The 14114-nt window shown below is 51.6% G+C and overlaps 1 protein-coding gene across 1 annotated transcript; it reads right to left on the minus strand.

The window, feature by feature from the left end:
• Positions 1 to 626: 626 nt before the first annotated feature.
• Positions 627 to 13285, minus strand: LOC135828912 (kelch-like protein diablo). Its single transcript, XM_065341345.1, has 6 exons — positions 11475 to 13285; positions 9626 to 9972; positions 8573 to 8713; positions 6075 to 6189; positions 3870 to 4045; positions 627 to 1974 (listed from the first exon to the last, which is right to left on the minus strand). The coding sequence occupies exons 1-6, from the start codon at positions 12426 to 12428 to the stop codon at positions 1551 to 1553; spliced, it is 2157 nt and encodes a 718-aa protein (XP_065197417.1). The 5' UTR covers positions 12429 to 13285; the 3' UTR covers positions 627 to 1550.
• Between the last annotated feature and the right edge of the window lie 829 nt (positions 13286 to 14114).

Genomic DNA, 14114 nt, shown 5'->3' on the forward strand with positions numbered 1-14114 from the left:
TCCCGCCTCAGATCTGCACCAAATATGATGTAATCACGGAATTTCGCCGTGACAGACACCCATAGCAGAGTAGACCCCAAGCTGCACACTCTGGTTTCCATGTACTCTTGGATAGCGTGAGTGTTTGAAAAACGACTTTCTATTCTTATTTCCGATATTTCTTACACGCGATAAATACACATGAAACCCATGTTATGATTATGAAAACATGAGAGTTCATTCTTGTAGGCAGTATATTCTTTTACACGACCACGCTATAACCGATACGCACTGTACTATCATGATGAAATTGATTATTATGACATGTTCCCTCCAGTTGTAGTAACCTGATAAAACTGCTGAAATCAAAAATCACCAGACTAGTGGAGGCAAAAGTGTAAATTAACCCTAGAACTACCAGAGGCATCATGTGATGCATTTGCGAATTTCAAAATGTGATTGCCGTGATATGGGCGGTTAGAATCCCCCAAATGTTGTGACTCTTATTCATTTTGTATTGTGTTAGTGGCCTGTATCTCCAAAATTTGAGTACTGTTCCGAAATGCCAGGGGGTGCTACCTAGAATTACCGCACGGCATCATATGACTCCCACATACTACATGCATCAATAAGAGGGCGAATTTGGCTCAGGAACACACGTGAATATTGTAAAGAGGAATACGTTGAGGAGCAAGTACATGGGGAACCATGAAGGTGGCAATTTGTACATATGGAAATGCTAATACGCATATTTCACGCGTAGTTATGGTCAATATCGTAATCCTGAAAGCTGGCAAAACAGACAAATTTGTTCGCTTGAAGTGGTGGAAAGTGATCCACTATATCATCAGCAGCATTGAACAATATGAAGTGCCAGCGCAGGTATAATATTCTTGGAACTTCCTTTGAATTTAGGTCGGTCTGGCGGAAGCCATGTTCGGCAGGCGTAGTGTCGCTGCCGATAAAGCATTTCGTTTGATTTTGATAAAATTCGGGGCAGGAGTTTGGGGATGAATGCGAGGAGAGTGACTGGATCATTGTGGGCGAAGAATTAAGTGACCGAACATAGAGACACATAGTTATAATTATGCTCCAGATGAAGATGAGTGAATACTAATTGCCCCGGCTTCTCGATGAGTCTGATACAAGAGAGATTGTGCACACTGTGCTGCTGCTGCTGCTGCTGGCGGCCCAGGTAGTGGCTGCTGCTGCTGGCGGGCCAGGTAGTGGCTGCTGCTGCTGCTGGCGGCCCAGGTAGTGGCTGCTGCTGCTGGCGGCCCAGGTAGTGGCTGCTGCTGCTGGCGGCCCAGGTAGTGGCTGCTGCTGCTGCTGGCGGCCCAGGTAGTGGCTGCTGCTGCTGGCGGCCCAGGTAGTGGCTGCTGCTGCTGCTGGCGGCCCAGGTAGTGGCTGCTGCTGCTGCTGGCGGCCCAGGTAGTGGCTATAGAGTGCTGGCGGGTGCCGAAGCACAAACAGTCGGTTGAAAGTCGGAAATCCTCACTGGAACGTCCTCACTGCTGCTGCCGCTGCTGGCGATGGCAGTAGTACCCTAGTCGCCGTCGCCATGGCAATCTCTACGACAGGCCGGGCATGGGCTGGAAGCGCGGCGACGGCGGCAGCGAGGCGTACGCAGCGTTGATGACGGCCACGCCGCCGCCGAGACGCCTGTTGATCATCTCGCCCGCGTCTGTCCATCTGTCCGCGTCGGGCTCGTACAGCTCCACTGTGCGCAGGTACAGCGTGCCGTTGAAGCCGCCGACAGCAAACAGACGAGCGCCGACAACGGCCAGACCCACGCCACTACGATAGCTACGCATTGGCACCACCTGCGACCACATGTTGTTGATGGGAGTGTAGACTTCCACGGTTTTCAGCTCCGAGTGTTCGTCGCGACCGCCGGCGACGTATATACGGTTGTTGAACGCGGCCGCGCCGTGGTGCTTGCGGCGCGTGAGCATCGGCGCTATGCTCTGCCACACGTTCTCCACCGGGTCGTATCTGAATGAAACACACACACACACACACACGTGCACATGTATGCATGCACAGTACACACATTCACACAACTCAGACGCACCATTGCTAAAATAATAATGACATGTGTGCATGTGGATGTGTGTGTGTGTGTGTGCGCGTGCTCGCGCGCGCGCGCGTGTGTGTGTGTGTGTGTGTGTGTGTGTGTGTGCGTGTGTATGTGTGTGTGCGCGCGCGCGCGTGCTTGATCATTTTTCAGACCCGCTGGTCTCAACTCCATTTCCGGCTGAATTAGAATTGGATTTCTGCGCCGGATCTGAAAACAGGCCGGTGCTACAGGCTTCTATTCAAGTTACAGGGGCGTCGGAACCGCAACGGCCGGGGCGGCCATGGCCGCCCCACTTTCCGGGCCAATTTGGGGGGAGGGGGGTAAGTGCATGCAGTACATGCATGCATGCAGTACATGCAGTGCACATCTGTACGTGTGGTGACGTGGTGCAGTATGCCGTATTTCGCTGAACTTTGAAGTGCCTGCGTAACCTCTGGGTTCAGCTGCTCTAGCTGCTGGCTGCTGGTCGGTGACAACCGGACATGTCTAGTAACTGTTGCACATCTAACCTAATCTAGCATGCACCGTCGGATTCGCAACATAATCGGCGTTACTGCAGCAGGCAGGTTTTCCCTAACACTAGTCACTACAGACAGCACGCCGTTCTGCTCCAACTTACTTAGTTTGATAAATTTAATTTGGTTTGATTATGGTGCGCTCATCATGGCGGAGGCTGAAGTAGTTCCTGATGCGCCCCATCAACCAAGAGGTTTTGACTTCCCGAAAAGAGAGTTTGAGAAGAAGTCTGTCGTGAAACGTGCTTTCCAGGCCAAGTGGTTTGATCGTTGGTCATGGCTGCATTATTCTGAGGCCAGAGATGTAGTGTTTTGTTTCACCTGCTTCCGCGCTCACGCAGAAGGAAAGTTGGTGTGGTCAGCTAATGCAGATGGCGCGTTCATCGATATAGGCTTCTCGAATTGAAAAGATGCGACGATAAAGTACGATGCGCACCAGAACTCCAAGTGTCATAAGGAAGCTGTCCTGAAAGTTGTGAGTTTACCAGGCGCGGTAGTGGACATGGGAGAGAGCCAGTCAGCGCAACACCAGCGCGAGAAAGTAGAGAACCAGCACTGCTTCCTCAAGATACTGTCCTCGCTGCGCTTTCTCGCACGCCAGGGACTACCATTACGTGATCACAGTGACGACTCCGACTCCAACTTCATACAGTTGTCAAGACTTGCGCTTGTCAAGACATAACTGGCATGCATTCGATCTCTTCCTGGCTATGATGGTCTTAGTGTGCACTGGTGGGCTGACAGTATCCCCCCCCCCCCTCCTAGGATCCTGCTGTAGTGTTCATTGTACTATTGCGTTCAATTGCCTAGCCGCCGTCCCCCCCCCCCCCCCCCTTCACAATTGGCCGCCCCACTTGCAATCTCCTTCCGACGTACATTTTGTAGTTAGGCTTCTATTCGAACCAGGCCTTACTACGTATGTCAACACTAACACCAGGCTCATATGTCGACAGTGAATCTTGAAAATCAGTCTTCTACTTGTATTCAAAACAGGCTTCAATACGAGACAGGCTTTAATACAAGACAGTACAGCGTTTGTGAATGAAGTGTGGCTGCACTACTCGCACAGAAATCACACAACCAAGTCCTTTTCTGCCGTTACGCAGACTTTCGTGTTAATAATATTAAAAAAAGAAGAAAAACTCATCAGACAGCATGAAAAGGACTTGGTTGTGTTATTGCTGTGTGAGTATGCTATTACTGACTGTGTCCACTGGACACACATAGAGAGCACTATACGCAGCCTGAGGATCTTATTCCACTGTCTAAACAGTAGTTGCATATCGCCGGCATACCTTTCAGCCGAGCACAGCGGCAACACGCCACCGTTTCCGCCGCCGATCGCGTACAGGAGATTGTTGAGCACGACGACGGCGACGCCGAGACGTTTCTCTCTCATCGGCGCCAGCCGAGTCCACTGGCCAGTCTCCGTGTCGTACCGCTCGGCAATGTTTAGACAGCTTACTCCATCCTGTCGGCATAGCAACAGCAATGACAAAACTCGTCACACACCTAGCTGCGTCTCATGTTTGGCATTTAAGTGTAAGTGGTCTTTGTAAAAATAAAAAATAAAAAAACAGTACCTGTGACTTGACATTCTGCCAAGATCTTCATCTGCTAATATATGGAGAGGAGGAGAATATTCGTTCGGTCATTGCACCGGCATTAGAGCAACTTGAATATGTTTGGAATAACAGCCATCAAAATGCAGTCACTCCTATTGAGTCATAATGAGTCATCAGCCTCCTACAATGGATTACTGTAAAAGCCATAATATTTAACTAACGAAGTGCTAATCCTTACAAGTTAACGAGGAGAAATCTGTCGTTAAAATAGAAATCGATAATCGATACATAATTATACTGTTCCATTGAGCGTTGAGAATGAGTTGAGTGAGAATCATGCGTTACCTTTGGTACACGTAAACCAGTCAATTTACAATTCCCTCATAAGCAAATTCTGATAATTCGAACCTCGAACTGGACATGTCCGGTTAATTAGAAGTCCCACAGATTCCACTTACATAGAAAATGCGCGGGGTTTGTGCTGATAATTCGAAGTTAGCAAAATGTAATCCGAAGCCTTTCAGTGTACACTGTACTGGTCAGTTCAGTTTGCATGAGCAGGCTGTGCCGGTCAGTTCAGTATCTGTGAAATCTGTGTCTAAGGTCCATAGCGCAACCGAGTCTGCGTGACCATGAGAGCATTTTGGCATACATATTGTGTTGTGGGTGCATGTTTGGATAATTCGAATGTCCGGATAATTAGAAGTTTTTCCTGGCATTTTGAGTAGGGCTGAAACAATTATACCGATAACTCGCATATCGATCGTTAACCCTTATCCGACCGGCCAGTCAAAAATCGACGACTATCCGTCGATGACTTTAACAAGCTATAACTCACTTATTTTTCCTCGAATCTGCACCATTTTGGTCTCAAAAGAAGCTGGAAAGACCCACCATTCATTTGCAAAAGACCGGAGCGTCTTAGCATCTTTCAAAGAGAAGTTATAGGTCTCTGAGTGAGGTCTGTTTTCATACCGCGTACGAAACAAGTTTGCAGATGGTGTAACATTGGAAATGATTATATTGCCCTCCTAAAACTTTGCCTGGATGCTTCCCTGATGGTATATTCAAAACGTGTCACCATGAAAGTACAAAATTAAGACTACAAATGGTCCACATGTCGATGAGCCGCACTTCTCTTCAAAAAATGGAATTGGAGATGGATTTTGTTCGTCTTACAAATAAAGGCTAGACTTGAAACTGCTTCTAGAGAATTCCTCATGGCTCAAGCTTTCCAAAAAGCCCAAGTTTGCCAATATCACCCAAGGGAAACTAAAGTTATCAACAAAATGAGTCGCGGCGTCTCGCTAGGACTGAGAATTTGGCCACTTTGACGGTCGGATAAGGGTTAAGAGTGCAATCGATAATCGTTGGTGTTCAAAACGAGTGCTAACGATTTTTTATGCATGTATATGAGTGACAGTATTCTAGCCCTTGCACTCCATCCGATAGTGAATACGAGTACAATCATGTACTTTCAAGCGCAGTAAAATTGATTTGTGGCTTTGAAAGAGATCAGGAGAGAATACTCTTTGTCTTTTCAGTTCATTTGCGGGAAAGGTCGGAGATAAGAGCAGTTGCCGGAGGGTGATGACAAGATTCTTCGCTCTAGAAACAACATGAAATTCTCTAGGTCATGTTGATAAACCAGCCAGATGTCTACAGATGTCAACAGTGCAGTGCCACAAATTTCTAACGTAGCAAAGGTATCGTGGAATTTTTTCATAAACTGGTGTTCGAGGTACACGGTAGAGCCGACAAGAATCGATAAAACCAATATATCGATCGTTAATGATATTGGTTGATCGTTTCAGCCCTAATTTTGAGGTTCGAATTATCAGGATTCCACCTGTATTCACCTCGTTAGAAAAATGGCTTTTACAGTGTGCAAGTACTTTCAAGTGCGGAGCACAGTTAACGCAGGCAAGCACTTACCTGTCCGCCAACAGCGTATATACAGCTGTCTATGACGCCGATACCAACGCTGGTGCGCACCTCGCAGCTGGGTGACACGACACACGCCTGCCATGTATCGTCCTTTGGGTTGTACCTAGGCAAATCACATGACCAGACAGGCCAGTCACATGACCAGCCAGGCCAGTCACATGACCAGCCAGGCCAGTCACATGACCAGCCAGGCCAGTCACATGACCAGACAGGCCAGTCACATGACCAGACACATGACCAGACAGGCCAGTCACATGACCAGACAGGCCAGTCACATGACCAGACAGGCCAGTCACATGACCAGACAGGCCAGTCACATGACCAGACAGGCCAGTTTCAGTTTAGAGAGAGAATGCAAGTTGAGCACATACATGTGTATGTGGCATGGCGATGGAGAGTGAGTGCATTGTCAGTTGTATGCCCTTGAAGAGGGTGGAGAGCAGAGAACAGCACTTGTACGCAGGGACGTAGGAGGGGTTTTGGAAGTGGTACGACCGAAGGTCGGTGCGGCCGAAGGCCGTGTTGGAGGGTGACCTCCCCCCGGGAAAATTTTGTAAAGAGACACAAAACCCTGCGTTCTGGGAACTTCTGGCACACTTGTTTGTTTTGTTTGTTTAGCTATATTTTACTTCACCAGAACAAGCACAGGCAAAATCTGCCTTCTCACTGGGCGTATTGCCACAGTTCTCGCAAAATGATGAAGGTTCTGGCGCAGTGTGCAGTCGAGTCGAGTACAGTACTCAGTACGACTGCAGATGCATAGCAGATCTACGAGTACGAGTCTAGAAAAAGGTCAAAGTCTGATGCGCATATGCATCGATGGATCCTGATATTTTTATTACGGTTTTGCACGTTCCGGACAGACCACGCTTTTCGAAAAGTGGTACGGCCATGGTCGTACCAGTCGTAGCGGGTACTACGCCCCTGGGATGCATGGGTCAAACCTGGCTCGGCCAACATTGCCAGGGAGGGACGGTGAGGGATCGAGAGAGGAAGGGAGATAGAGATAGATAGAGATAGATAAAGAGAGAGGGGGGGGGGGACAGAGACGGGTCACACATTTGTCAGCTGCAAACAACCTCTAGCTGTAAGTACATGTACGCGTATCATCAATGCATGCACTGTGCATGGCCTGTATGCAGGCCAAGCTGCACTGTGCATGGCCTGTATGCAGGCCAAGCTGCACTGTGCATGGCCTGTATGCAGGCCAAGCTGCACTGTGCATGGCCTGTATGCAGGCCAAGCTGCACTGTGCATGGCCTGTATGCAGGCCAAGCTGCACTGTGCATGGCCTGTATGCAGGCCAAGCTGCACTGTGCGTGGCCTGTATGCAGGCCAAGCTGCACTGTGCATGGCCTGTATGCAGGCCAAGCTGCACTGTGCATGGCCTGTATGCAGGCCAAGCTGCACTGTGCATGGCCTGTATGCAGGCCAAGCTGCACTGTGCATGGCCTGTATGCAGGCCAAGCTGCACTGTGCATGGCCTGTATGCAGGCCAAGCTGCACTGTGCATGGCCTGTATGCAGGCCAAGCTGCACTGTGCATGCGGCCTGTACTGATGATGCAGGCCAAGCTGCACTGTGCATGGCCTGTATGCAGGCCAAGCTGCACTGTGCATGCGGCCTGTACTGATGATGCAGGCCAAGCTGCACTGTGCATGGCCTGTATGCAGGCCAAGCTGCACTGTGCATGGCCTGTATGCAGGCCAAGCTGCACTGTGCATGGCCTGTATGCAGGCCAAGCTGCACTGTGCATGGCCTGTATGCAGGCCAAGCTGCAGGCTGTGCATGGCCTGTATGCAGGCCAAGCTGCACTGTGCATGGCCTGTATGCAGGCCAAGCTGCACTGTGCATGGCCTGTATGCAGGCCAAGCTGCACTGTGCATGGCCTGTATGCAGGCCAAGCTGCACTGTGCATGGCCTGTATGCAGGCCAAGCTGCACTGTGCATGGCCTGTATGCAGGCCAAGCTGCACTGTGCATGGCCTGTATGCAGGCCAAGCTGCACTGTGCATGCGGCCTGTACTGATGATGCAGGCCAAGCTGCACTGTGCATGGCCTGTATGCAGGCCAAGCTGCACTGTGCATGGCCTGTATGCAGGCCAAGCTGCACTGTGCATGCGGCCTGTACTGATGATGCAGGCCAAGCTGCACTGTGCATGGCCTGTATGCAGGCCAAGCTGCACTGTGCATGGCCTGTATGCAGGCCAAGCTGCACTGTGCATGGCCTGTATGCAGGCCAAGCTGCACTGTGCATGGCCTGTATGCAGGCCAAGCTGCACTGTGCATGGCCTGTATGCAGGCCAAGCTGCACTGTGCATGGCCTGTATGCAGGCCAAGCTGCTATACAGGCCGGTGTCTAACCACTGTGTATACGATTTGTAAAGTGGGCATGTCGTGAAAACAAATGGTGCAGAAATGACGCCGACACTGCATTCTGAAGTGTGCAAGCTGGCTGCAGATTCCTTATTTCTGTGAGTTGACTAACCTCTCGATACTGTTGAGGTAATGTGTGCCATCATGACCTCCCATGGCATACAGGTATCGACCCACGGCGGCCAGACCCACACCACAGCGCTTCTTGGACATGCTGCATATGCTGGACCACTCGTCTTTCGGCCAATCGTACCTGCACACACGCACACACATATTCATACACACACGTACACACACGCACACACACATATATGCACACACAGACACACAGACACACACACACACACACACACACACACACACACACACACACACACACACCGCAGATCTGCCCATCGCGAAACCGATGATAGCGAACAGCTATGTTAGACATAGCAATTTGTGCTGGGAGTACACCATTCAACAGCTTGCAAGGCTGATGAATTGACTGCCACTGATTTTACACACACACACACACACACACACACACACACACACACACACACACACACACACACACACACACACACACACACATACACACACACACATACACACACATACACACACACACACACACACACACACACATACACACACACACACACACACACACACACACACACATCGGCAACGTGGAAAGAAAACGCTTGTTAAAAAAAAGATGGGAAATGACAGTTCGCATGAGCTATCGTCAGATTAACTTACCCAAAGCCATAGCCAGAAGCTTTTTTTGCGATGCGACACGCGATGCGACGTGATCTGCAACGGATGTGTGCGATGCGAACTCGCGAAATACCATTCACAGAAGAAGTCAGCGATGCGATAACGTCTTGCTGATTTGGGTACGTCACCATGATATTCGTGCGGTTTGGTACAACTTGTACAAATTTATAGGCAACTCTTGAACCTTTGTACAACTTTGCTGTAGAAATGGTCAAATCGTACGCCAAATCGCTTGTCGCATCGCAAAAGTTGAGCAAAGCTCAACTTCTGCGATGGCCCAGTTGCGGCAGTTGCGTGGGGTGCGAGATGGCTGCGATTTGGGGATTTCCCGGTTTCGCGACAGTCGCATCGCGAAGCTTCTGTGAATCCCGCTTAACATCTCATACTGTGGGTCACTAACCTCTCTGCTTCCGCCAGCGCCTCTCCCGCACACCACCCGCCCACCGAGTACAGCACAGCGTTGTGTCGCGGTTGACGAGGCTCGGTGCTTAAGACCACAACGCCGGCACCAGCGACGGCTGCTGCACCAGCGACTACCCCGGTACCCGTACTGGATGTCTGCAGGGCAGATACAGATCCAGCAGCGGCCGCTGTCGCCGCTGATGCAGCAGCAGCCGCCGCAGCCGTGGCAACAGCGGTGCGCGTCCTCGTCTCCGGCAGCAGAAGAAAGTTCTTAGCCTGGTCGACGAGATCGCGACAGCGCTCGCACTGGCGTACTTCCGGCTCCATGCCCAGCTGAACTAGACACTGCAGCCACAACGGCACACAGTAGGACAGTATGAGAGATAACAACAGAACACAGTATGAGTGACAACAACAGCACAAATTGTGTGCGCCACAACACAGACAGCATCGGCAAGCGTGATCACACTCGAGGAAACACAATGACAACAGAGCCGTTGAAGTGTTCACATCTTTGCGGCGTGTGTGCGTGACAACGACAGCAGGCACAGGCATTGGTGCACGTGATCACATAATATGATGACAGGGCCTGTGATGACAGGGCATGTGATGACAGGGCATGTGATGACAGGGCATGTGATGACAGGGCATGTGATGGCAGGGCATACGATGCCAGGTCATGTGATGACAGGGCATGCGATGACAGGGCATGCGATGACAGGGCATGTGATGACAGGGCATGCGATGACAGGGCATGTGATGACAGGGCATGTGATGACAGGGCATGCGATGGCAGGGCATGTAATGGCAGGGCATGCGATGCCAGGGCATGTGATGGCAGGGCATGCGATGCCAGGGCATGTGATGGCAGGGCATGCGATGCCAGGGCATGTGATGGCAGGGCATACGATGCCAGGGCATGTGATGACAGGGCATGCGATGGCAGGGCATGTGATGGCAGGGCATACGATGCCAGGTCATGTGATGACAGGGCATGCGATGCCAGGGCATGCGATGCCAGGGCATGTGATGACAGGGCATGCGATGCCAGGGCATGTGATGGCAGGGCATGCGATGCCAGGGCATGTGATGATAGGGCATGTGATGACAGGGCATGTGATGGCATGCCAGCAGGGCATACGATGCCAGGTCATGTGATGACACGGCATGCAACGACAGGGCATGTGATGGCAGGGCATGTGATGAACACTGAAACCAACATACCGTATTTCCGCAAATAAAAGGCCTTCCTCGTATACAACGCCTTCCTCGTACACAAGGCCGGGGCAGGGGGGATTGAAAAAATAAAAGACCGTTTCCGATTAGAAGACCGGGCCTACTAAATGAGTCTTTGTTCTTGTGTTAAAAATAGAAGACCGTGCTCAAACTGTGGGAAAAAATAGAAGACCGTGCTCAAACTGTGTAGAAGAAAATGGAAGAACGGGGGTAAAACTGTGTGGCGAGAAATAGAAGACCGGGGTCAAACTGGGTTGAAAGAATAAAAGACCCTCCTCGAATACAAGACCGTCCTCGATTATAAGGCCGGGTTAGGACGAGGTTGAAAAAATAGTAGGCCGGCCTACTATTTGTGGAAATACGGTAGCCAGATGCCCTCTAGAAGACCAGAAGCACCAGGCATGGTTTCTCAGTTTAATGAAATAGAATTCACCGAAGAAGTGACCCATGCAAATCATTTTCTTACAATAATATCCCGATCTCATTTTCCCCTTTCACTTCCTTTCTTTTCTGTCTGACATGCACACGCACGCACATAGACGCACACGCACACACACACGGGCGCGCACACTCACTCACCCACGCCACATTAAACCCAGATAACAGCTTACGGCTGGTGGCAGGAGTGCCAGGCGGACTTTGGCCAGTAACTCGCAGAGGTACGCTTGCCTCGTCTCCGCGTCCGCTCGCAGCCACAGGAAGATGTCCACAAGCAGGCTCTCTTCACTCACGGCGTTCACCTCATTGTTGGCCAGCAGGTCACGGTACAGTTGCCACGGCAACTCCATGAAGTCGCGGCGACAGTGCGACATCAGCGAGGCATAGTTCTCGCATGCGCACGCCTCCGCCTGGGTGCGCAGCAGTGCGCAGTCGTACGTGTGCGCAAAGCGCAGCACACCCAGGCAGTTGTGACTGTCCAGCTGGCCGGACAGGTAACTGCAGCACATGTCGACGACGGGCAAGATCTGCAGCTGACGGGCCGCCGGCAGCAGAAACTGGACGTTGTTGTTGCCAATGGTGATCTCACCCGAGTACAGATAAGCCAGCAGGGACTGGAGACAGTTGGCGGACACTCCGGGCAACTCCACGACGTCCTGACTTGCCTCGCGTAACTGCCCCATGAACATGGCGTTGAAGTACGGCGATCCGCAGCAGAGCACCACGCGGTGAGCCGCGAACGACTGTCCCCCGCCGGCCGCCACCAGGCGTACGTCGCACAGCTGGTGGCGTGCGCGGAAACCGTCCAGCGACGTCGCAAGCTCGTGCGAGTGCGCGTACCGCGTCTCCGATACGGCGCCGGGGCCAATCCACTCCGCCAGCGTTCCCGCCGCTTCGCCCTCGTCCTCGCCCTCGCTGCTGCGGTCGTGGCCGAGTGTAGAGCTGCTGTGACGTGTCAGAGCAGCCTGTGATGCACTATGTGTACTGGACGCACGCTCCACTGGCGCTGGCCAGTTCATTAGCTCTGGCCTATTCTGTTCCTGCTGCTGCGGAATGGGATGCTCACCAGAGATACTCCCTGAAGTGCTTGTGCCCGATACCTGGTCTTCCGTCGATTGCGCAGACATTGTTGGTCGCTCAGCGCTCCGGCCCGGACGGAGGGACCTGCGGTATTAGTGTCAACGGGTCTGCTCGCGAGGTGCAAGAGAGTTGCCGCCAGCATGTGTGTGTGTGTGTGTGTGTGTGTGTGTGTGTGTGTGTGTGTGTGTGTGTATGCGTGTGTGTATGCGTGTGTGTGTGTGTGTGTGTGTGTGTGTGTGTGTGTGTGTGTGTGTGTGCGTGTGTGTGTGTGTGTGTGTGTGTGTGTGTGTGTGTGTGTGTGTGTGTGTGTGTGTGTGTGTGTGTGTGTGTCGGTTCGTGTGTGAGCGGCAGGCTAGTGAGTGTGTTCCAAACTACCCAACGACTACATAGCGTTAGACGGGCTCAACCGCCACTGCACTGGCACGGTCACCAAGCTACGTACACAGCCACAGTGCGCTTTTGCGATTGATCGTGCTAGCGGTACTGGTTGATGTCAGTGAAACCCAACGCTAGAGCGCTAGTAGAGGTCGAGTCTCCAGACGGGAATCGCCGAGCCACCACCGGTCACGTGTCGGTTTGCACCTCTGCAACAAAGGCCACCACTGCCGCACTGGCTCTGCAGGCTACAGCACAAGTAAGTTTCAGTAATCTTGCCCGGCCGGCCGATTTGCCTGACATGACATGCCCAACCATGAAAGCGACTATCGCGCGTTTCAGTTTCTTTTATTTTTCCTTCTAACTTTTGGCATATCTCCTGCACAGCTCGCTTCGAAAGTTTACGAAACAGCCACTACACGGCTACACGCGTAATCGAGTCAGGTCAAGGCCAGCTGCAAGAAGCTGGCGGAACAGCGCTCGATCTACAAAATTTAATAATTGTAGGCGGCCATGCGCCAGTCTTTGACCAGCGACACACTACATGTATGTATTATGTGCACAGACAGTAGTAAGACTTAGTACTCGTAGTCGTAATTTTATTAGACGTTCGACGCTAGATCCAGTATTTTTTTAGGCCTGCGATATGTGCGTGCGTGAAATCAATATTTTTTCCAACTCGAAATTTTGTCTCCAATCCAGGCGCGCATACATGCCCGCGCCCGCCGATTGCCCGGCCCGCGCCCTGACATGATGGTAGTGCTCATTGACATTGGCCATAATATTAATAATGCAAATCAGGGACAAAAACGGGGTCTACCGTAGATCTACGAGTATGCAGCATGCATGGTTCTGAACGAGTACCGCGCAGGTGTTGACGCTGTGCGACATAATAATATTAGTCGAGTACGAGTACTATTTCGAGGACGATCGAGTGAAACTAAAACTAAAAAAATGAAGAACGTGTCTGCTCCGAACGTCGGAGCTCGCGCTTCCTGCCGACTGACTTGACACTTGACTAACTCACGACTGTGTCTGGAGCACACGAGAAGCCCGTCGAACCTTCCACTCGGCAAATCTGCAAGAGAGCAACACGCCCTGCTCAATGCACAGACAGTTTTGGGGAATTCGCCCCTCCTAAATGAAGGTGAGTGTCCAATCAGTGCCCAACTGAACTCCAATGCCCGCCCCATCGTGGAAACCGATACGTCATCGGAGAGATCCTCGGAGGCGAAGGTCGACAAGCGAACTAGGTGCTGATGCGAACCCATTCCATCACAGACGAATACGACCTCCCCCATGGCCCACTTGTACTTGTGTGCAAGCTGACTGGCCAGGCGCTAGGCGCCGCTGCAGCG

This window comes from Sycon ciliatum, chromosome 12, assembly GCF_964019385.1.
Source record: "Sycon ciliatum chromosome 12, ocSycCili1.1, whole genome shotgun sequence".
Taxonomy (NCBI): Eukaryota; Metazoa; Porifera; class Calcarea; order Leucosolenida; family Sycettidae; genus Sycon; species Sycon ciliatum.